General features: G+C 39.3%; 2 protein-coding genes across 7 annotated transcripts; one reads left to right on the top strand and one right to left on the bottom strand.

Annotated features, from left to right (window-relative positions):
- Positions 1-4010: 4010 nt before the first annotated feature.
- On the bottom strand, positions 4011-10399 carry LOC111262165 (G2/mitotic-specific cyclin-B3). 4 transcript variants are annotated; one of them, XM_022836214.2, is made up of 3 exons: positions 10119-10399; positions 6795-7181; positions 4011-6142 (listed from the first exon to the last, which is right to left on the bottom strand). In XM_022836214.2, the coding sequence occupies exons 2-3, from the start codon at positions 7176-7178 to the stop codon at positions 5246-5248; spliced, it is 1281 nt and encodes a 426-aa protein (XP_022691949.1). In that variant the 5' UTR covers positions 7179-7181; positions 10119-10399; the 3' UTR covers positions 4011-5245. The 4 variants fall into 4 exon arrangements, with proteins under 4 accessions (XP_022691949.1, XP_022691952.1, XP_022691951.1 ...); XM_022836217.2 differs by lacking the exon at positions 10119-10399 and adding an exon at positions 9506-9668; XM_022836216.2 differs by lacking the exon at positions 10119-10399 and adding an exon at positions 8092-9449.
- Positions 10400-16006: 5607 nt separating this feature from the next.
- Positions 16007-24091, top strand: LOC111262166 (sorting nexin-14). 3 transcript variants are annotated; one of them, XM_022836218.2, is made up of 4 exons: positions 16007-16144; positions 17205-19695; positions 21647-21769; positions 21963-24091. In XM_022836218.2, exons 1-4 carry the CDS (start codon positions 16110-16112, stop codon positions 22137-22139), a joined length of 2826 nt encoding a protein of 941 aa, XP_022691953.1. In that variant the 5' UTR covers positions 16007-16109; the 3' UTR covers positions 22140-24091. The 3 variants fall into 3 exon arrangements, with proteins under 3 accessions (XP_022691953.1, XP_022691954.1, XP_022691956.1); XM_022836219.2 differs by having other exon boundaries at positions 17208-19695; XM_022836221.2 differs by lacking the exon at positions 21647-21769 and having other exon boundaries at positions 16009-16144.
- The last annotated feature ends 605 nt before the right edge of the window (positions 24092-24696 follow it).

The raw sequence follows: 24696 nt of genomic DNA on the forward strand, positions 1-24696 counted from the left end.
AGTACCGAATTTGTTTTGTTCTTTGTTGACGTTAAAGGACTCCCGAAGTAGTGAGGGATGTACATGGAGAAGTGTATAATTAGAAGGATTGCTCAAAATCGGCTTACGATGTTTCAGAATGGCATCTTAGAATTTGAGGGTGCACTCAGCCCCGGTCGGCCATATGAGGTCGATGAGGACCGATTGAAGGCATCTTTAGCGGAAGACGACTAGCAAGCAATGAATCATTTCGGGAAGTAAATAACAAGCAGTTTAAATCTATAGAATTTACTATGAGAACTAAGCGCCCTATGTACTAAGTGGCCAGTAAGAAAAAGACTCGGCTTCTTATTTCACTTGCAAATCTGAAAAGGCCTTGTAGAATAGGAAATGCTTAAAGAACAAGGATACGCATACGGTCTATAACGAAGCTATCCAACAGAAAAAAGCCGATAGGTAAGACGGGATCATCCCTCTTCATGACAATGCCAGACCGCATTGCAAAGATCGTGAAAGTTGCCCAGTAAGAGCTCAATTGAAACCCTTTCTTGAACCTGATGTATTATGCGAACCACGCACTGATGGATGACCGCCTTTATAAATGAAGTTAATAACCGTACATTTGATAGTTTTGGAAGCCTGGCTGGGCAAGCTTTTAACACCAAATCTAAATTTCTGGATAGAAGTAATAATAATATTGGTTGTCAGATACGGAAAGATCGCAGCGAGTGATGGCGAATACATAATAAATTGATTTATTGCCAAAGTTATTATAAAGCTCTGCGTTTTTTTTATTAGGCAAAACACCGGAAGTACCTATATTCCAGTCTAGTATGCAATAGAGGTTAATTACTGTGATCGATTCAAACTCTTTCGGAAACCTAACCCTGCGAACATGGATCATAAGCTCCAAAGGATCGCAAAGCTTTATTTTCAAGTATAAAAAATGTTAATACTCATTTTGCAAATCTTTTGGGATTGAATAAAAAAGATGAATTTACGTAAATATGCAATAAAATAAAATAAATCCATCTGCGTTCTCTGGATTGCACAAATGTTTGCTTTACTACAAATAATTTTTACTGTATTACGCATATTTTATCAGATTACTATTTTTCTTTTGACGATTGATTAAATATTGACCCACTTACTGGAGTAAGGCACTAATTTTTTATCCACTTTTACTATTGCCAATTCGTACAAATACTCTATCGAATGCACAGTGGTTAACTATTAACACCTACAACTTGTAAGTACTCACATGTAACACAACCGAAACGTTTCGAGCAAGCATTGCATAGTTAAACTTCTACGCGTCCAAAAACGCGTTTTTACCTGTTGAGCCAAACATGTAAAAAAAAACTAACGAAAAGGCCTCTAGATGCACAAAAGTTTCCACAGTTACTCACTTTGGTGTTTAAATTATGAAATCTAACCACAGCTTCAGGCTATCTACTTCTGGTCTTGTCTCGAGAGATTTTCTTTCTTTATGCAGAAATAACTCCTTTTTGTGCACAAATTGCATTTTCGTATTCGTAGACTTTCCTTTTTGTTGTGGTCTCACGACTGTTGGAATTTGGAAGCCTCTGTTCTGAGGCTGTGTTCAACTCATATCCAGCTCGGATCTATTCACCCCAGCTGATCACTCTGTGTAATAAAACGAATCAGTTATCCTCTTCCCGTCCACTTGTTGATATGCGCTGCTATTACATCCGCTGCATCTCTAAGGGAAGCAAAAGGTAACGCTGATGTCTTTGTTCAACGCGAATTCTTGAGGAAAAGTCTTGTATCCGCCTCTATTGTGCGCGCCAATGTTTCAGCAAACAAACTTCAAGCTGGAGAAGTTTTATCAGCAGCAGCCATATAAATAAGATGGACAACAACAAAAACTGGCGACGTCTTCCGCCAATATAAAAACAGCCAGACGTTCGCAGATACAGAAAGCGCATGGGCCAGCTGCAGTTGGGTGATAAATACGCAAGCCATATTAGCTTAAGGTCGGGCTGAAGAGCGAAATAATCTGTCCATAAGTACGAGAGAAGGTAAAAATCAAGCTGCTCAAATGAGTCCATCCAGATTTTGGCAACAGTGGAAAAAAAAACTGCATAGAAATGGAAGAAAGAGCACTTGCTTACTGATAGTAGTGATAATGGTAAATAAATGAGTTAAGTAACCATACCCATGTAATTATGCTTATATGTAATAATTAACTCGATGCCATGAAAGATCTTTAAAAATTGTAATGTTTATGTCTATATTTTAAGATCAACTCAGGTTAGTTGTGAAAACGTTGATCGCATATAACCAAGGACCTGTTTGCTATGTATTCCATTCGAAGGGTTTACTGGTTTTCGTCCCTAGACAATGAACATTTTATGGTAATACCTAGTCATATTATAAATAAATAAATAGTTAGATATAAAAGACAAATAACACACATTACGTAGGAATACGTTTTTGTGGTATAACGACCGGATCTTACTCGATGTATCGAGTTACTTCCCAAAGAGCTTACATTTCAACTGATCTTTCCGGCCAAATTGCCAATAGTTATAAATATTGAATAAAATATGCATGACAGAAACAATCTTCAGTATACATTTTGATGAACATTCCCATTCTTTTTCTGCTGTATTATCTTCGTATCATTACATAATGTACGATATCATAACGTAAATAGACTGTAACTTCATAAAGTTACTTCGGTGAAGTTTACTTTAGGAAACGACACATAACCAAACGCAGTAGGATTATGGGATTATACACAAGTCGCGAAATCGATAATGATCACTTTTCCCGAAAGTTCCAAAACGCAAATTCCAATTGCGTTCGTATTTTTGCCTGGATATAGAAAACGATAAAATATAAAACGCATTTGCCAACGGCAGTTTCTTTTTAATCGAGTTGGTCAACCACAATTAAAGTGTTATATAGAAAACAAGGGCTATGCCCAATGTAACGAGATTAGCAACAAAAATATCGAATATGCTATCTACAGCTAAAGCATTTCGAGCTCAAAACAGCTCACGTGTTTCCAGGTAGCAGGCAAACACGGTACCGCTACACAATCACCAGCACAGTTGTACCATTTCAACACCTCGGTATTTTTTTAAGATTTCAATTGGGTACCCAAGAGATAAGATTATGCTTATTCATATTATAAATATACCTAGCGACTAATGTACGCTGAAGAAATTATCATGTAACAATTTTATTTGTAAATTGCTGCACCGATGTGGTATTCCCTCTGTATCTTCTGACGTTACATATAGTATGAAATCAAGTAGATTTAAATATTGTTTTGTACATTACGAGATTCTAACTATTCGTGACGGTAGTCGTAAATTAAATTATACTCTCTGTAAAGAAGTATATGATACCTAGATTAACGGCGATACAATCTTCTATATTCTTCACCAAACGCTGATGCTCTCTTCAAAACTACTTAAATTTTATATTATTCTTTGTAAAGGTTAAACCTTGGCATTAAAGGCGCATCAAACTATTATGAAACATTCAAAAAGTTTAAAAAGCCACTGACTGTACGAGATTTCCTGGGTACCTCCTTAATTTTGCAAACTCAATTGAATTGTCGACCACTGACAAAAGCTATTTGACTTCATGAAATTAAACATTTCAGAGGGCTAATTTTTAATTTTATGAACATTGCTGTGATTACATGAATATCTGTTGTCAAGATTTGGTTCTGAGTATGAGCTAAGGCAGATGCCTAAAAGGAATTCCTCGCGTAGCTAAGGCACGAGGTATAGTACACGTTAAGAAAAAAAACGTTTTCTAAGTAAGAATTGGCTTATAGTTGACATGAAACAGAGTAACTTATACGAATTATAAGTATCGTTGTTACTGTGTGCAAGTCTATAGTATCTGCTGACATTTTCTGTAAAGACTATCAACTAACTTGATCTGGCATCTCGACCAATAACTATTAGTACAAGTAAAACAGTAGAAATTATCAGTCAAAATGAGATCTGACTAGTCACTCCTTTCGAGCCTTAAAAAAATAGATCTGATTTTTCCCTGCTACACCGTCTACCAGACGTTTATTTATTTCTATACGTTGTCTATGATTGAAAATTAAGTCTCTTTTTCGACTGCTACAGAGCCGGCGGGGTACCACAAACAAACCCCTCACCTCTAAATTTCAATATTTGGCTGTGTCATTTTGTAATCCATCTCGCTCATCGTTGTTGTTGTTGTTATTATTATTATTATTATGCTAGTATTATCATCATTGGTATAACCGTCATTAACATTGGCATACATTTGTACCAATATATCTGGGATGTGTATATTCAATTAATTAAATTCTAATTTACACTAGTATCGATCGAACCGTTTTTCGATCTCAAACCACACCCATTGTAGTTCACCGGCACGTACAAGCCGGCGTTCATAAAAAGTGCCTGATTGACTAACAGGCAGTAGGAATATACAAATCATACAATACGAAACCACGCTACGACACATCATACCATCTATATAATATAAGCAGCATGCAAAGTCTGCCCCATTCGCATTTGATTATATAAGTTCATCATTCAACAAAGACAAATGACACCATATACATGTCAAATACACACGACTACATCAAATTTAGAAAATTATTTTTCGAAGCCTAGTTTTTTCCTTTTCAATTGAGATATCATATGACATTTGATTAAGCTAAAAGCGAGAAATGATTCTTTAAGAAACGAATAACCATTTTTTGAACAAAACATGCGTTCTCAGGTGTATCTCTCTTAAAGCCCGTTTTGATATTACTATTTAGTACGCTGGAAAAAACTAGAGTGACCTGTAATTAAGGGACTAACAGATATCCAAGCAAAGACTTGAGCGGTCTACTTAACTACTGATTCGAAGGGGGGCAGATGGGGCACACCGTGCAATGTTAGCCAATATTGCTCAATAATCATACGTAAAGCTGCCTCATAATTCGTGTCGTTTGTAGTGTTTTTACATTTTTTTTTGTCATGCGCACTCTTTTTTGCTCTTGCTGCGGAACTCGTGGCAATTATACTAATTAATATCTAGACTAATTTATAGCAATTATAACTATGTACAAAAATTATTTACAGTGATGGCCTGAAATAGCCTAAAGTAGAGATCATAATTATATTGAGAAAGGAATTGCGACGTCGACGCTAGCAGGCTTCTACGAACCTAGACTAAACTTGAAGTCGGTCGTTGCATTTTGAAATAAAATATTTCTCCATCTCGGTCGATTCCAGCAATGCCGTTCGTCACCTTACTCCAAAGAAGGAAAATCCATTTTTGCCACCTTGTGAAAGACTTCATGCGAATATTTATCCACAATGACTCGGGTACTACCTTTGTCCTCTTTGAATGAACCTTTCAGATGGTGAACGAGTTTGTTCAGCATCGTCCGCGGCGCGGCCAGCTCACGGACTTCGTAGCCGGTGTAGTAGGTGAGTGTATCGTTCCACTCTTTACCGAGAACGTCGAGTGCAAGCAGGAGAGCAGCGGCTGCCACGTGGCTCTCGCGCATGCCCACCATTGAGTACTCCATTAACGAGCATTCAAGGATGAAACGAGCCAATGTCATCTCACGCATCTCCATATCAATTGAACGGCAATACCGCCTCAAGAACGAGTAGCTCAACGGCATTGAGAGATCAAAATCAAGCGTTTCTAGGATATTTCGTTCCATCTTAATGAACTCTGCCTTATCGTAGGCGTTGTCACAGATATAGACAAATTCGTCAAGACTTGGAGGAACACGTTCGTCCATCTTGCTCGAAATTAGCATCGCAGAGCCACCAAGCAGCTGTATTTGGACCTTGCGAATCGACTTCTGTGACAGATAGCGGTCGACGATCTTAACAGCGAGATAAAGCGTTTCGTGGTTAAGCTCGAAAATCTCTTGCACCTCGACCATCCAGTCAACGAGCAATGCCCGATAACTTGGAGACATTTCCGCTTGCTGCTCGATGTACGGAGTTATTATAAATAACTTTTCTCGTTCGCGAAGGTACGTGAACGCATCGTGTGCGTAGTGAGCTTGACAGTTCGGATCTTCGATCACCTTACGATCGACATCAGGCACAGTATCTGGAAGATCCTTTTTTTCCACATAGTAGTCAAGGGCAGTTACCGCACTGAGGTCGACCATAACGTTCGTCAACTGGTTATTCCAGATGGATCCAGACCAAACAGAATGCATACAAATCAACAAACAGCAAATACACACATAAATCAAGTTCTGAGTACGTAATTCAGATAAAAAATAAGTGTACTCGCAAGCACTCTAATTATTTATGGTTCTCTTAAATATATTATATCAGATTACGTGCATGCTGTTCAATATGAGAACTCAAAATATACGTTAGGTTGTGCATAATAATTGAGGATGACGGGATTTGAATAATTTCTATTTATCATAGGGTATGGTGCTAGCTCCCCTACACATGGTAAACATCCATGATGAGAAATTAATAATTCTATTTAATATTACATAAGTGCTAATTTAACCTTTTGCACCGTATCCTACAATAAACGATGAACAATAAATTGAATAGGAGGTGCTTCTAACGCAAGAACACAGGCCAGCGTACTTAGTTAAACAAAATAGATGGACCACAGTTTCTCGCTAAGCATAGCAGAGGAGTCGCGTAATGTATAATAAAAGAAACACACTAGAAATTCGCTCGATCCATTGCCAATATGAAACGCTTAATACATAGATTTATAAGTTATTAGATTTCGATCAATATAGACACGTTGGTGCCGGGAAACGTTGTCAACTAGTTGCAAAGTCGAAATATATCCGTACATACCCTCTGGCGTGGGATTTTCTTTTTAGGAGATCGCTGGCCATTTTGTTGAGTGCGCGAAATGCTGTTGCCTTTTAGTGCCTGCACCTCTTCATCCTTTAATTCTTTGAGGATATCCTTCTTCACACATTCGCTGTTGTGATTTGTTACACTATTGCAATTCTTCTCTTTCAGCGTACGTCGAGGTGCAGCATGATTTACCTGCACTGGCTTAAGGCCTATAGAAGTAAAGTTAGCGGCTCTTTTAGCGGACGGCGCATTAGGAGCTTCATCTGCTCGACCCCTCTTGGCATTGCGAACTGTTTGTAGAGTGTCCGTTGGGGCGAAATTTTCAGAGTGAACCTTCAGTCCACCGGCGCCTGTTCCAACGCCACGACGGTATGACATTTTCTGCAAAAAAAAAAAACAATAAATGTTGAAATATTTCATAGTGCTGTTATTGATAATGGTGGCCCATAAATTACGCTAGGTGAACGTTGCACAATACGGACTCGGGTTTACTTATTCAATGTTGATATTTCGAAGAGTCAACGACCGCCAGAAGTAAAAATCAATGTATTTCTAGTACAACTTTTTTAATAGCCCTGCACCATCTTTTCGAATTTGTGCTCGTATAATAACACTTGAGAAGTTTATTAACAGAATACATGCTGTATGTTCTATTTAAAAAATAGATTCTCCTATATATTTTTGGTACAAATATGTGCTACATGTAACCGCCCACTATAACGACATTAGGGTCTACCTCTTTAAAAATTATATATATCGAAAGAGAGACAGCTGATAAAAGCTGCAAAAAACTGTTCGTTGTTCCTATAGGTAATTAGAACAGGCGCCACTTACGCACAGGTTTACAACAGAAACACCCGAATCAACACGACGTATGGCCGTTTCATCGCCTTGACTGCTGCTGCTGTTGATGGTGATGATCCAACGGTCACCAGCAGCACGATGAGACCAAGAGCAGAAGCAAATCACAGGGCAGCCAGAGCGATGCCAGCCTCTTTATCAGTAGAATTGCCACTTTGAAAACTAGTTTCTAGTTATGCTTGTCCACACGCTGCTGGATTTCGTTGGTGCTCGTACAGCTTCTGGATCGATATTCCCAATGTATTAACAATGCGCGAACCAAAATCTAACGATGCACAACCCAGCTAGATAAATAAGATGCTTGCACAGCGACTACGATAGACTGCCAAACATTTAATAGTCAATCAGTACTACCACTAAGTTTGCACAAAAGTGAAATATCGGCTAATTAAGCTAGAAAAAAACTGACAAAGATTAACTAGATACTAACCCCTTTTGTTGTTTAACGATATCGCTACCAGAAAATGGTTGGCTAGGATTAGCCGGTACTATCAGCACAAACTAAAAGCATTGTTTGTAGCAACGACACAATCCAGTCATTAGCATTGCTGGCTTTCAACGCTCAATGCACAATAAACTAGTGGTCCTCGACTAGAACAGGCTGCCTATGGTAGAGCAGATATAGAGCTCAGTCTTTCAACTGAACGCTACTGCTACTGCTCGCAGTTCGGCTCACCTCCCTTCTATAACTCAGATAGGTTGATCAGGGGTGTTCCGAAACGAGAACAGCCCTCTCCGCTGGCGCGCTTCGAATCGCCAGCTCGCCTGCCGCCCAATGGAGCGGGCTACACGAAACCGCCCAACAGGGTTCAAACCTCAACGGACTTCAAGCTTGCCGAACTTGCCGTATTCACAACGCGATGTAGTTCGGACACAACTCGACAAAAATAACCATGCCGAACTTTGTTTTGTATGCAAAGAGAAACATTTTCAATAACCAGCTGCTACTCTGCTCTTCTGTCTAGACCTATGCTAGCGAATTTTCGTTTGTCAAGCCCAGGATCATTCATAGAGTTAATCCCCTGAACTCTTTGCCAAATGTGCCATAAAAGAAAAAATATATATGTGCTGACCACTATACGAGAAGCAAGCGGATAATGAGTAATTTAACTATTGAATTATTACAATGATGTCGTTTTTCATGTATATTGTAGGTTAGAACAGTAAACTCGCTTTCAGTAGCACAAAACCGACGCAAAGTCAAGTTATGGTTCCTATATTATATTTGTACCATAGAAAAATGTTCACCAAAGTATACCAGCTACATGAGATCACGAAAGCAGCATAGGCACTCTCCCTGCACCAGCAAATCGAACAACAAATAGCACTTAAAGAGCCATATTGAAATATGTAGTTCAATAGAAAACATCGGCTGTCGTGCCACATAAATCTAAATTTCATGAAATAAAGACGAGAAAGATATTATGACAATGAGCTAGTCGTATATTAGAGATGAGCGCCTCGAATTGTAATATCGGAAATTAGTTTAATTAAGTTGATGACCGTGCGGATGATGCCGTGTTCAGTCGCCTTTGAATGTGACAAACGAAGGCGAATAATACTGGCATATAAGCCATGCGGTATTAAGGTAAAAGAGAAATTTCTGTGCTAATAAGTTCTCACAGTCAAGCTAACAAAGTGTTGCACCCATATACACACTTAACAAGTTTACCTATTAATACTGTTACGTTGGAAAGCTTATGTTGGAGAAACAAAGTTCTGCGGAATTATGCTTCTAGGTCAGGCATGTCACTCAATAAATATCGGTCGACGACCCGGTCAATAACGGCAGATAATCGATATAATATTTACAGTTAGACATCGCGTTTATTGTAAAAGCTTACCTATCTTCCAGATTAACGTTGTCTTGCGGGCACCTAATTCAATAAATATCTCCAACTTGTTCAATGGATATTAGTCATCGTTGTTCTAGACATAGTCGTGCATTAGAAAAATACTAGAAATTCTAACTAGAATACGAAGTTTTTCATTAAAATTTGAAATGTGCATGCATTTGTGTCAATTTAATTTAGCGCTGCGTCATCTGCGTCAAAACGTTGTGGCGGGCCGTTGTAGAGGAAGGACTATGTTTACAGTTCGGCTAGTCTAAATATTTAATCAATAGCTCTACAAAACGCTATATTAAATTCCGATTTCTTAGTGCTTCTTCTTCTTTCCAAGTCATTGTAATGACTCAGCACATATTCATTGTGGCAATTAATCAAATAGAATTCCAATGCGCACCAACGGAAAAGTAACACACGTCCAGACTTCACCAGATGTAAGGCAAACGTTCGTAACCGTCAAACGCTTACAACCGCTCGACTCTGACTAGCTTTAAACATGTCCAAATCTCAGATACTAGAAGAGGCCAATTTTGCGCATAGTCTGCATTGTATTTAAAAAAGGTTTTTACATAAACGGAGAAAACAGATTAATATGCAAACATTAACATACCTCCGCCGTACAGCTCCTCTCCTTTAGCCTATGACCCGCCAAGCAATTAGAAAGCTAAACCACTACACAACACAGCGCAGTGAGCTAGCTTCTAATCGAATTTGAAACCGCCGTTTATGACGTCACTTTACGGGTGCTTCGTACAAAGTTAGAGAAGATTGTTATTGTCATTGACAGATAACTTTCTTTACTTGAGACAGACATTTGAGCGTTGTGTTAAGGCTGATGAAATAGTAAAAAGCACCAACCACTGCCACCATCCCGCATATGAGTGGTAAGTTGGCAGACGATTTGTTGAAACAAAATTTACACAACATACCGCGAGGTGGCGCTGTGATCGGAAGCAGGCGAACAATAGTCGGGCAGGTGCAACGGAAGCAGTTTTCCGCGCGAAAATTGAATTTCGTCTTTGGGTGTAAGCACGCATATACAGAATGTGTGTGAATAGAACGAGGGCCTACCGTCTTGGACAAGAACCTATTTCTGCCTGGCAAACAAATTGTATTGTCTACACTATGTTAATTAGGAAAGATGAAAATAATAGATATATTATTAGATAGAACAGACGATCAAATCATGAATAGTGGAAGTATTCTTCTGTATGATCAGTTGTACATACATGTGGCTTTTCTATTTGTTTCCAGTATGTCGAAACTTGTTATTAATTAGGAAAAGCATGAATAAGAGATTAGAGGAAAAGGATTATTTAAGCAAATTCACAGATCTAATTTGTATTTCAGACATTTCACTAGAACAACAAAAACACTGACAATGAGTTTCGCTTTGTGTGCTTTGTAGGGGTTTTTTGTAAGACAGTTTACAATTATCGGAATCTGGACGTGGGTGTTATGCGTTTCGCATAATAATAAAAATAAGCATAGCGTAAGTGTTATGTAATAGTATTTTCCGATCCATGCATTTTGTACTATTAATACCATTAGGAGACGAAATCAAAGGCTCGAAATTTTGAAAAAATCGAAAAATAACTATCGCACTAGGCTTTTTATGATAGGTTATTTTTCCTGAACATTATTTTTTTCCAATAAATATGCGAAAGCTCAACGGTGTGCCGCTATCATATGTGATGAATTAGCAACGTCACATAAGTTTACTTTTTGGGAGCTGAGTTTATAGCCATACAAACAGGATCGGAAGTAGAAGAATTAAACGCTGGTAATAAGCAGACGTTTTTTCTATCACCGCTATCTTGCCCGCTCAACATGAATGCTTTTTGATATCGCAAACTAGTTGTTTCGTGGCAGTTCCAATGAATAAATTGGAAAATCGGTTGGACTACAGAGGCATACGTTTAGGGTGAAGTATGTATAAGTAAGTTAATTAGGATAGGGTCGAATGCCAACTCTAGAAAGTGGATCTCACTCGCAATCCGCAGCATGGTTATGCGCAGTGCAAGCAGACTGAGATGGATAAAAAACGAGTTTTTATCTTCAATGACGTGAGACACTGCTCGAACAATAGTAATTTAATAATTACGATTGTTTCATCAACAATATAAAAACCATAATAACTACAAATTAATTTTCCTCGGAAGTTGCGTCAGTAAGATATGACTCATATTGTGAAAACGCAATCAACAATGTTTCAAATATAAGGTCTTCATTTGTCTTTAAATAATCATTAGCATCATTTCTGTAAAAGGTGATAGCTATTGCATTATTAGGTAGCCGCCATCGCCGTGCGTCTAATTATTTCTGATAGGTCATCAGGAGTTACCAAGACTTTTTTTCTGGCTTTAAGGCCAATATATCAACAATGTTCAATTCAAATATAAAGCTTTGATCTTTTTTAACTAATAACATCATTTGTAAGAAACAAATATTTACATAAAACGTATGTGTATGTTCTTATGGAATCTAACCTAACCGACTATCTATTTATCCATTGTTCATTATTATGTCTATGTCGATATGCTTCACATTATATCTAGTTCAAGCTTCACAACAAATTATATAATTCATGTGAAAAATGTATCCATTTTCAGGTCGCACCTGAGATGAGCGTGACTTACTCGAGTTGCTCTATCTATTTGGATTACTATGGTTATTACAGGTGGATTCACTCACGAATTAGCGCTTTGTTATCGTTCTAAAGCAAAGAAAAATTTTTTAAAGTTGGATATCATGTTTTCTTAAACAAACAAACTACGAGCTAATACGGTTGGAAATAAATATTCGTTCTGTACACGTAAATTACAATAATGCTCGTTCCATGTATGCTAAGCTTTCTTTTAAAACTTAGTGTGTATACTGGTTGACCAGAAAGACCTTTTTATATAATGAATAGGTCAACTCGTTTTTTGTACTATAATTATTAGTAAACTTAAACTTTAGATTTTGAAGTGACCTAGGAAAATGTCGAAATAAAAAAACTCTTTTATCGGTAAATCTGTACAAAAGACCGTCCAGTTTCTTATCATTACTGAAATTAGCCTACAAACTGCTATAGACTTCGCCAAAGGTTACTTAAAAATAGATATTTAAAGAGAAGTCTAAAGCATCGTTAACTATAACTTCTGTTCAGTATCAAGGCCGACAATGAGTCACTCCTGAATATACTTGGTAATGAAAAGTGTATCCAGGTCTATGCTAGGTGGAGACTATAGAGATCGGCAATCTATTACTACAACATAATTTTGAGGTGCAGTGAAAAAGAAGAATTTGGCAATGCGGATGCTTGTTGGCGCCCTATAACCAGCTAGTAAGCTCACAAAATGTCAGAATACGAGATCATTGCAAGGATTGAGAAATGCATCTATATTAATTTCTAGAAACAAGCTATTGTCTGCCAATAGCACTGGAAGATTTGATACGGAACTAAAAATGACTTGACTTTTTAAAACGTAGTTTGATACTTCGAGACAGGCAGATGCGCGCGAAATTTAAAGATAATGGTCCAATGTTTTGTCAATACAATAAATGTGATTTGCTATCAGTCCGGAAGGAATGTTTCGTCTTAAATAATTCCATCCTCTTACCAGAACTCCTAGAACTAAAATTACTGGATGAGCCATGTCTCACCCCCCAGACAGCCCAAGGTCCAAAAAAATTTCGAAGTTATACATGTATTGGCTGCCCGTAGAGAGATTCGGATTTTGAAAACTTATTTGAAAATGTCCTAACCGTACAAGCTAGGCTAAAAATTCAGCCAAGGTACCGATTACAAACATACACATAGACGTCCGACCGTAGTACATATCTGGCCGAACTAATAAAAGAAAAAATGTCACCAGTTCTTGAAGATCCTTATTTAAATTTATTTGTATCTTATAAACAGCTTATACTTAAGAATACGATGCCCAATATCACATAACAATTTACTGCACAAGTGTTAACCTATTTAAGTGGATAGATTTAAACAAAACATCGGATCTGCTCTGTACTACTCCCCATCTGATTACCAGAAAAAATTGGTCAAGATGCGATAACTGAAAGATCAAAATAATGCCTGCCGAGGTGCCTCAAACTTCCCGGTCAGAAAGCCTGCTAAACTGCTTCCAAGTGAAAAATAAGAATGATCTCTTCAGGTAAAAATTAGTACTACCGAAACGATCTCATCCAAAAACTTATATGCAAAAGAGAAATGCCTTAATGGCCAAAGTGTGCGGGTGAAAGATGTCAGAGAAGAGGAACATCTGTGTATCCTGCGTAGCTGAAGGATAACTGAGACAATTTATTCATAAAGTATGCATAAATGGGCAAATCTAAGTTAGTACATTAGTTCATTGAAGTGAAACGGTAAACCGTTTTTAAATGCCACGCTCGGAATACTATCATATACAAAACTACCCTTCTACGAATTTTAACTGACCAGACACAACGATTAAGCAAGAAAAATAAAAAAAAAAAAGTCGTTATCGATGGTTTCAATCGATAAAGATAATTTTGTATAAATATAGAACTAAATAAGACTGGAGACTCGGTCAAGTCATGCTTATATAAGTACGATGTCACCCTACCTTTTCTTTGTAGAGGCTAGATTAACATGAATTATTCTTCAAATGTGAAAACAAATGCGAGCATCGTTTTTCCGTAATTTTCGCATTTTGTGTAAAGCTGTGAACTTAATTATCAAGTCATCGCTTATTCTATAGCCTTTGAATAAGCATACAACTTCAAAGCTCGGTCTGTACGATGATACGTGTTTTACAAGGCCGCCAGAGTGTGATACCTTAACTTCATAGGTACCTTTGCAAGCAGACGCATCGGTGTGTTTAGAAGTGTCGAAGAATGACTACAACTATTATCCGTTGCACAACCTTCACTTGGAGAGTTTTTACAACAACGTTCTTTTGAGGGTTTCAAACATATTCAAAGAATCTTTGTAGCATACACAAAGTGGCTATGGACTGGGACAGAAAACTTGGTACCAATGCGCCACGGGATTAGATATTTTCTCATCGTAAAACTGTACAAAGACACACGCGGCTAGGAGTCACTTTATTTGGCTATTTTTCTCAGCAGTTCGCAAAACGCCGGTTATATATATATATATATATATATATATATATATATATATATATATAGTATGTGTATTACACACGAAGGTTATTAATGAAAACATTTTCGATAATCGACTAGATATACAAAAGCTCTCCTTAGTACCACTTCAACACCGGCGGTCCGCTTTCATGATTTTCCTTCGACGCTTAGCTTTGTAGGTTCAGCAAAAGTTGTTGTACCCGAAATTGTAACATGCCTATAGTCTAGTAATGCCTACAGCCTGTGGAGGTAGATAAAATGGGTACGTAAAGAATTAATGTGAGTTGTCCTCAACTTACATTGATTCATGTTCTCGTATGACCATCCGTGATTAGTAACCAAATGAAGTAACGCCTATCAATCTTATTGTTGAATAAACAACAATATGTCGGCACGCGATGTGCTAATTGGAAGGAATACCACACAAACTTCCTACATTTGCGACGAAATACAACCGCTCCTCATATGAAATGATGGATTAGGAAAATTTAAATGTTGAGATAGCTATACTTTCAGTTATATTACGCTTATTGCTGAGGTCCTACGTCATTAACGTACCTAGAGCAGGTAGCCTTTTGAACTCCGGGCAAAGCTAAAGTTTTAATTTATTATTTAACTACGGTGGTAGCAATTTGGGATGAAACCTCAGAACAGATCAGCTGTTCGTCCAGCCAATTCTTGTTCTATTGTGGAAGACGGAATACGAGACTAGGAACGTTGAACTCCAATCCGTGTGACTTAGCAAGCGCGTGTGAACATGTTAGGATCGCTGGACGACTGGGACGAGAGCGCGCAACGGTGAAGACGGTAGTCGGTCAGAAGATGTCGCAACGATGACCTTTGACCGCTAATTGAGAAGGGCACAGCCGTACGGAGGTCATGGAAACGTATTATATCCTCCAAACTAATAACTGTTGATTCTACAAAATAACTACTTCATCATCATCAAGGCATCTTCATAAATTTCCTAGAGATGCTTGAACCACTACTACTGAACGACTACCTTTACCTATACCACTATTTACTACCAGTATCTCCGAACAAAATCTTTTTTTTTGTAAGCTATTTGAGGTCAGGTAACACACAGTAAAGCACATGCGTAAGGTCTTGTCAATCCTGTAATAATGTATAAATAAATATCTTAGCTAGAATTTCATTTGCATAAAGATGCGGTTCTTGTTGTGGCGCCACTGCGCTGCTATGCCATCCAACTAACTAACTAAGCAAATAGGTATGCTTAAAGAAAGAAGGAGGCGGACGGGAGGGCAGTCATGCAGACGAAACCCGCGCGAGACAGCTTCCAAGGCGAGACAGCGTGTAGAGGTGATTCTGCGTGACAGTGCCCGCGATCGCATCCGTTTGAATCCAAACAGGCTTCGTTCAGTATTTAGTGTGTTTACCAGAGCCGGATTTTAGTGCTACCAGCTGAGTGCTGCTTGCAGGGCAGAATTTTTCCAAAATTTTGACAGTATGTGACGTTAAATTGAAGGGAATGGCTAGTCGTAGTGCTCCTAGACATCGACCCAGGTCAGTTTGTGACAGGTCATGGCAGTGTAAGCCAACTTCGCTAACGAAGCAATCCATCCATAAATGTTTAGTGACATCACGCCCAAAAGAGCGGTTTGTCAACGGCGAAAACCTCTATCGTCGATCTAGAGTGGAGAGTGCTCTTTGATCATATAGAGTAGGAAAACGCTAGCTATATTTGATAAGCGTTTCAATTAAATTATATGTTTGGTACTTGAATCAAATTATCTTAATTACTTACACTAACCGAATATTAATCCAACGCTCAAGCAGTTGGAAGTCATTTTCCTTTTGCAGATTCTATCTATGTGTCTACCCGCATCAGTTACAGGTTACTGAATTTCCGTACTGAACAAGTCTCCAGGTTTATCCCCCCAAAAACTCGGGCTGTTAAATACAGTGACTTGATATTACTTGTAGCTAGGCGCCCTTAGTTCAAGCGACGATATGTTTCTCGAATTTCCTCATTGAAAAGTATTGGGAAACGTTTTCTTCACTCGTAATGGTCATTTCGGTTTTAATTATTAACGGGAGCATTTGTGCTTGTGAAGTTTTGGGAGTGACACGCCTAGAGGTACTACAACTGTCTCAAATTAGACACCTGATAACTGTTTGCCGGTCCAAACGATCATTGCTTTCCTCCTCTTCTTTGAGTCCTTCCACAGAGCAAACAGAAAGCGATTGCACGTTCATTTTAGGGAGCGATAGATGTTACCATCCTACGAAACACTCAACGAGTATTTCGAAAGAGTACAACGTTTGGTCCCAGATTGCCGATTTCGCACCTGCGGAGCAAGTACCCTTTAAAGAATAGTGACATGCTAAGTCTGTACGTGAAGTATATCATATTATAGCAATCCTTCAGGCGTCTAATTTGTGCCTCTATGATGCTGAACTATATATAAGTTATAAAAATGCAATGCAACTCAACGGTTAGATCATCTAGTTATCGTATAATCTTTAGATAAGTGAATCTAAATTCTAAAACTCTCAAGTGAATTCGTGTATGGCCATTTGAGTTTTTACAAAAACTTGTACTGTTTTTGCTGTTGTTGTTTAGCAGGGGAGGTGTTGCCGCTGCTGCAGAAGCAAGTTATTTTCTGATGGTATTCAACGACAAGTTCCTCAGTACAGTGTTGGCCTCACTTATTATAGTGACGTTAGTCACCGCATTGCTCTTTGGAAAGCTGAGTGGCTTTATTGTGCTTAGTGCATTCGCAGCCGGGGGACTATACATCGTCGACGCCAGAAAACGTCATAAGCAAATAATATCGTTGTGGCCGCGGATTATGCCGAAGGTGAATCTTGCGGTTAGCGGGCGCTTCGAATGCCGACGATGTAAGGTCTCCGATTGCGAAATACACACGAAGCTTTACAATATATGCCCATGGCGTGGACTTATAGTATCGCAAGAGGTAGATTCCGCTATCGAAGATATTCTCAACAAAGTGTTGCAGGAATACGTATATCCGTGGTACTCACAACTAAGTAGCGACGAAATCTTCGTCCAGGAGTTACGAATTATTCTTCGGCATGTTATCTCCGCTCTGATCAAGAGGGTGGAAAGAGTTAACCTAGTCCAGTTGATCACGAGTAAGGTAATCCACATCATCGCGCAGCATCTGGATGTCTACGTGCGAGCGCGTCGCCTTTACCCGGACGATAAAGACATCGAAAAACTTGTGCTAAGTTGTTTGGGACCTAGTATGCATGTTGTTCTTAAGAATCGAGCTACAGAACATCAGTACCTGCGGAAAGTCACCGAAAAGATGCTCACCCAGCTGATTCCTGGAAAATATTACCATTCGCAGTGTGCGTTCGCGCTCATCCGCGAAATACTGTGCGGACCAGTCTTCCTAAATGGCATGGACGTCATTGCGGACCCAGACATCATTAACTTGATACTGCTTATCTTTTTCGATAAAACACCAATGCAAGTGTTTCCTAAATCGAAGAAGTCTGTTGAGTTGTTGAGCCACTTTGTCAATCAGAACGCGCCAACGGTTCGCTACTCGAATCGTGATGATTTCGACTTACAGACAACGTTGAAAAATAAAGAGCTATATTCGGGTTTTGCACAGCACCTCAAAGATGAAGGTTGTCAACATCTTCTATGGTTTTATGAGGCACTGGAGCATTTCAATTCAAAGTTGCTCCCGCCAGATATCAATGCAGCTCAGATTGAGCATTTACACCAACTAGCCGCGAACATATATCACCGGTTCATCTCGGAGGAAGCAATGGATCGAGTACCGATGGACGTTAATAAGGCAGCTGAGTTTCTATCGATTATTCAGCAGCCGAAAGAGAATATTCTGAAACTGCGGACATCAACGGTTCTGTACGAGACGTATGAAGATGTCTATCACTTGTTAGACAAAATATTGTTGCCACAGTTTAGACGGAGTGAGCGTTACTTCGCAGTTGCGTGTAAAGAACGGGAATCTAATGTTAGCAACCACTATACAGTTGAGGTTCCTAAAAGCATTTCTCAAGCTGTAAAGCCTAACGCCAGTGCGACGAAGGTTGGCAATGCGACATTTTGGGCCACTGTAGAGGGCGTTGAAAACCCCGAGGCAGAAGACGAGCCTACGCAATTCGAACAGGCCGCCTTTAGCATGCACGACGACCCTCGACTTAAAGACTTAAGTGCATGGCGAGTATCGATTCCACGAGTAGCCGGCAACGAAAATCGTGACGGCTGTTTTTTTGTGATCGACATCCAGAGGATTGACGTTAAAGGAGACCAGCGGCCCGAGGATCTTCATTGGGTCGTCGGCAGAAAGTACACAGAGTTTTACGTGCTCGAAGCCAAGCTGGAGGAATTCCATGGGGAACTTCCAATACAGCCGCTGCCAACGAAACGTTCTTTTGGTACAAGAAAGCGGAAAACTCTTGAAGAACACCTGAGCGCGTTTGAGCGGTATATTCAAGAGCTACTCACGTTGCCAGGACTTAGAGGCAGTCAACTCGTGTATAACTTTCTTAAGATGAATAATGAGTTCACGGGTAGTTTTTTGCCTGATGTTAAACTGGGGAAGATGATCCGCAACGTACCTCGCAAGCTAGTCCGAGAGAAGGGTCAGCACCTCGAGGAATTTCTGCAAACCTTCCTTGCGTCAACTGAACCAATCAAACCGAAGTCGGCCAACGCTGCTTCGAAAGAAGGTACGCCTACAAAACAGCCTGACCAACCACTCAAAAGCAATCCTCTCTTTGGGGACAATGCTAATAATTACTCGTTCTGCCGGCGCATGATCGGAGCGCCTGAAATTCCAGCTAGTCCGTGGCCCGTTTTCGATTACCTCATCTATCTGACTAGCAGTGTCTTTAACACTGAAGTCTGGGTGACTACCCTACTCAAAGCTTTGGCGCCGTTGCTGAGGCATACGACACAGGATGCAGTTGAAAGCCTGCTTGACGATGTCCTCACAAAGAAGGCATTGGTACCTAAAAGAATGGCATTATTAGTCAAACTTCTTCAGGAGACCATATTTGAAGACGAACCACGAGACGCTACCGCGGACGAACGGAAAGCGCGCTCCGATGAGGTACGTGTTGCTACATAAATTGAGCCCAATACAAAGGAATGTATAAAAAACATCGTTATATTCTAAGATTAATAAGCTGATATTTTCTAGTGCACACAACTATTAATTAACCATACAATTATATTCTCGTTCCCAGCCAATGAAACAATCTTCTTGCGTTTAGTTAGTAAAGAAATAATTATATAAAATCAATAATGTAGTAGTAATAAGCTTGTTCGTTGCTGCTATATGTATGACACCATTAATCATATATAAGTGTCGTACGGTATTAAAAGAAGTTTACCTACAACTGAAGGAATGATGGGAAAGTAATTAGATTAATAGATGTTCACATATAAGAGACAAGAATGGATATTAAAATTTGCTTTTATATTACATATTTACTAATTTCATTGAAATACCGTTTGTTCACAGTCACGTAAACGAACGCAAGTTATCCAAAAATAGAACGCAAGGTTTCTCTGTTATTGAGCTGTTGATCTAAACTGTGCTACGGCTAACCCAGATCGAAAAAGACCTGTTTTTGCTTAAAAATGTCGCGTATTGTCGGGTTTTTCCGATATAAAATTTGAAAACAGTTTACTTTTTCTCGCTTTTTTCTTAAGGCGACCAAGGAGCGTTTATTAACTTATATAGGTGGTACTGATTAGGTTAAATATTCAATTAATAACGTATTACGAGAGAAGTAATATAAAATAACGGTTGAATGTTTTGTGCTAAAAATCTAGGTAGTTCCATGTGTACTTTTGTATCGCTAAAATGGCTAAAGGAAACCTTGTCTGCAACTGCTACGTGTTACTGTGTAGATTGAGTTTGTCAAACAAGAACATACATAAGTGAACCATAACATGGAACACAAAACGGTTTATCGCCATATAAGAGCACTGAATAATCAAAATTCTGGCATCATCACTGTACAAGTATTAAAGCATTCTAAAAATAGTTAGGGTTAATTAAGCTCTATTGTTTGCCCTATATATATGTATATATGACTGGCTAAGCTTTGGCGCTGGCTGGTACGAAGGACAGCCCCCCTGCTCTAGGCTTATATAACCCTACACTAGTTGGTTTATTATAATACTGCCATACTGACATTCGGTGGAATGTCTTGATCCAGAAATCACTATTTTTTAACAACTAGTAAATTTAACCTTACACTCCATCGAGATCTCTTCGCAATCGCTTCGCACACGTCTTACCAGATTCTACTGTGTCCAAGGCCGTATAGCAGCTCGCACAGTTTCCAAATTTCAACGTGACTAGGCATATTTTTCCACGAGTCGGCCGCAACAGGATCACACAACAAGACCTTCAGTCGTCTTGATGTATTTTCCGTTGTCGCGGTAGTATTCGTGATGATCTCAGCTGTTCCCTTTGGCAAATGGGGCTCATGCTCACTTTTTTCAGTAACGGACGTGCCCGTTGTCGATAGGGGTAAAAACTAACATATTTCTGCGGGCTTCTCCCGTAAGCTGACCACCAGTGATTCATCAATTTATGTACCGTGAAGTCAGCATCGTTGTAGAGATTTGAGGTGATCAAGCTGGCGGGCTGGCCTGAGGCCCGAGACACACAACTCAGTTGTTAGGCCGGATGGTGATCACATAACACGAAACTGGCACAATTCGCTGGTTTAACTTAGTATAGGAAGTCACCCCCGCTACGATGAGAAAATTAGCGAAAGGTACTTATTTGCCATTTTTTAAATGCTGCTCAGACAACTCGGCTTTATACCTAACTCCTCTAGCAAGCACCGCTTAATATTTGAAACGGTGAAGAGCACCTTTCGTTAATTTTCTCACATCCTCCAGAGGAAAGCGTTCGTGCAGCCTCGCCTTGACGCTTTCCCACCTATTCTCTGCACTGATGTTGAAACCCAAGCTATTCTCTATAAATGTCAAAGCGCTCGTCTCACGACTTGATCCGGTAACTACTTTCGTTCCTTCACAAGTTGCTCGTACTCCTGAGCCCATCGCTTGGACCTCCTCCCGTCGAGCTCACCGCGGGCGACTCTCCATCACACTTCCGAGTACCTCTTTCGCGACCTCGATCATTTGGCCAGCCATCCCACCGCGTACTGCCTATGTTTTGCTGTTGGCTAGTAGGAACGAGCACTTCACAGATATCCGTTTTGCGCTTATTTAGCCCTAGACATGTATTTGAACTATGATGTTTGATCTATTACAAATGATATATATATATATATATATATGTATATATATGACTGGCTTTACGTTTGGTACAACGAAGTTTGCTGTCATTTGCAGGTATTAAAACAGATGAAGGAGTTCCTACCATCAGTAGTGGTCTCTATATTGAGCCGTAAATGCCACGACCACGGAGCAGAATTAATCCACGACGTGATACAGCACCCTCTGCTTAACAAGCAACTATCCTATGTACTTCTTGATGCCCTCCTCCTCGAACTTTTTCCAGAGTTTTAATAATCATATTTCGGTTTAGTTGGACAAAGAAAAAACAGGGCAAACGATGAATCGACTGGCAATTATCACCAAATCTGCGCATCGCTTCAGGCAATATATGGCGGCTGGGGCAACAGTTGCACAGAGAGAATACATAATATCAACAAATGAAAACATAAGGAAAGACCGTCATCGTACGTGCTGGTATTCTAGTTATTCAGGTGTAACAGCGCGTACGATCATGATGATACCTAGGTGAACCATGTTGTCGATCATCTTGCAATTACTACTATTGAACGTGCGAGTTACAACTATTATTATTATTATCACTGCTGTAATTATAACTACTGTTAATGCTCATCTTTATCAATCAGAAGATTTGCTCATTGTCTCTGTCGCTACTTCACCATGCCCCTGAAGCGCCGCGCAGTTTTGAAGCGTAGTCGATCCTTTGGTGAAATATTACTAGTGCAGTCCACTAATGTACAATGAAAATACTTTTGTTGAGAATGATAAGGTATGTATGGTATATGTGACAGTGCGAGAGTACACAGTGTGTGCGGAATAGGGTGTGCATAGTTAACAAATGGTATACATCTTCCAGAATGAACGATACAAACGTTCAAAACGGTGATAATGAAAAGTCATATGTAGAAACAACTAGACAAGTAGACAGAAGTGCACTGTACTCGACCAACATTCAACGGGAGTCCTTACAGCTATATGTCGAGCAATGAAGTCTCGGTAGTCGGGTAAGTTGTAGCAGCGACTGAAATAATAACACGAATAAGTAATAATAGCTAACACTAGTGTGAGCAATGAGGTGTAGACCACAACTGTAGGTGTGGTGGCGCTCAATAGATCTAAAGAAGTTTTACCCAACGATTTCTCAGAAGTCGTTAATGCCAGTTTCAAGGTAGAGCCTGGGCCAGAGATTTTAATTATTCGAGATACTTTTGACCAACACGCAAATTAAGAACAAATTGGAGCCGTTTTTTCATATGACTTTTTTGATATACTAACCGCAAAAAATGCGTATGGTGCTAGAGCTGACCATACCTAAACAGAACAGGTGCATATGTTTTTTAATGGCATCTCTAACGTCATGAATGTTCTTTTACGCATTTTAGCTTGAGTTTGATGACATCACAAAAATACTTTATATCTAACTGACATGCATTAGAAGCCTTATATCGAAGCGAACCACTGTCAAAAATTGGCAAAATGTAATTGTTGCGTAACAATACGTATGTGTGATTGTCTGCTTTATATTATTGGTTAAATATTGGACCCAACTTCACAATTACATACCACCAGTATTCTCTGTAAATGCTTAGCACTGCGAAGCCAGAACGTATAGGACGATATTTAACAGCTGCTCGCACTGAAAAAGCGTTAAGATGGTTGAAATATGAATGAACTGAGCAATCGTCTAGGAAAGCGATCAGGCGAATCAGCGCTAACTACGGTATTTGCAGCATACGTTGCCGCCATTTGAATGTACTTCAATAGTAGTAGTAACACTCAGTTTGCCAGACGGAAGGCAATCAGCAGAAACGGTAGAACGTAGGCAGCAACCGTGTACATAACTATTATATAAATACATAGCGTCGAGGTGTGTTCAAATGAGTCTGATGAGCCAACAAAATGCGAGCGCTATATGGACGAACGGCAGTATGTGTGTTCCGCGAGTTGTCTAAAAATGAGCTGATCCCGTTAATTGAAGAAGTAATTATATGACAAGTAAATGCTAAAAGTAATAAGCGAGAGGAGATAATTCATCTGGGCTGCTTCTAGATAACTCATTCCCGAGTAGCTCCAGAATTCCGGAAGCAGGAATTGACGCAACGGTAACTGAAGCACAGTCTTTTGCATCTCCTTGTTATATTCTTATTTTTCCTGTTGTGTGGCTTTTTTAGCAGATTAAGCCTAAACCAAAGGCTAGTAAATGTTTTATCGTTGTTTGTTTTAAATGATCGTTCTCTGTCGTTATATCTAATGCAACTAAATTTCGTTTTCAATAGCTAGCTAAGACAGATGAATCACACAGCACTGCGCAGGTGTTAGATACGTCTTGCATATGTATGTATACGCATGCATTAATGTTGACAGTCACATAGCTTTCGTCTGCTTGCTTTGGCCTTCAACGTGTTTAGTTACAATAACACCGAGGTAGTTACTATTTCTATCGTTAATGATCAGAAAGCAGTGTACACGTAACTAGCACTGTACATTGTAAGTTTGACTTAATAACGGTAGCATCAGCAGAGCTTGCTCGGTGGCTGCTGTACAGAAAGCTGTTGTTTCTATAGGGAACGGAAGACAATTTTCGGTCGATGAGGTCGTGTAGACATTCAGTATCCAGGACATGGACATAAAAACACGACCGTGCGTCGATTCGTGGGCAACGGGGCGCGAGACGTGATTTGAGAGATAGATGTGATTTACAGTAATTAAAATAATGATATCGATGAAGACAGCAACACAGGACAACGCGGATTTGGGGCACCGTGTTTACGTGTAAACGATCGCAAGGAAGCGAAATAATGACGATAATTAGGATGTATAAATAATGAAA

This window comes from Varroa jacobsoni, unplaced genomic scaffold (genome assembly GCF_002532875.2).
Source record: "Varroa jacobsoni isolate VJ856 unplaced genomic scaffold, vjacob_1.0 scaffold_630, whole genome shotgun sequence".
Lineage (NCBI taxonomy): Eukaryota > Metazoa > Arthropoda > Arachnida > Mesostigmata > Varroidae > Varroa > Varroa jacobsoni.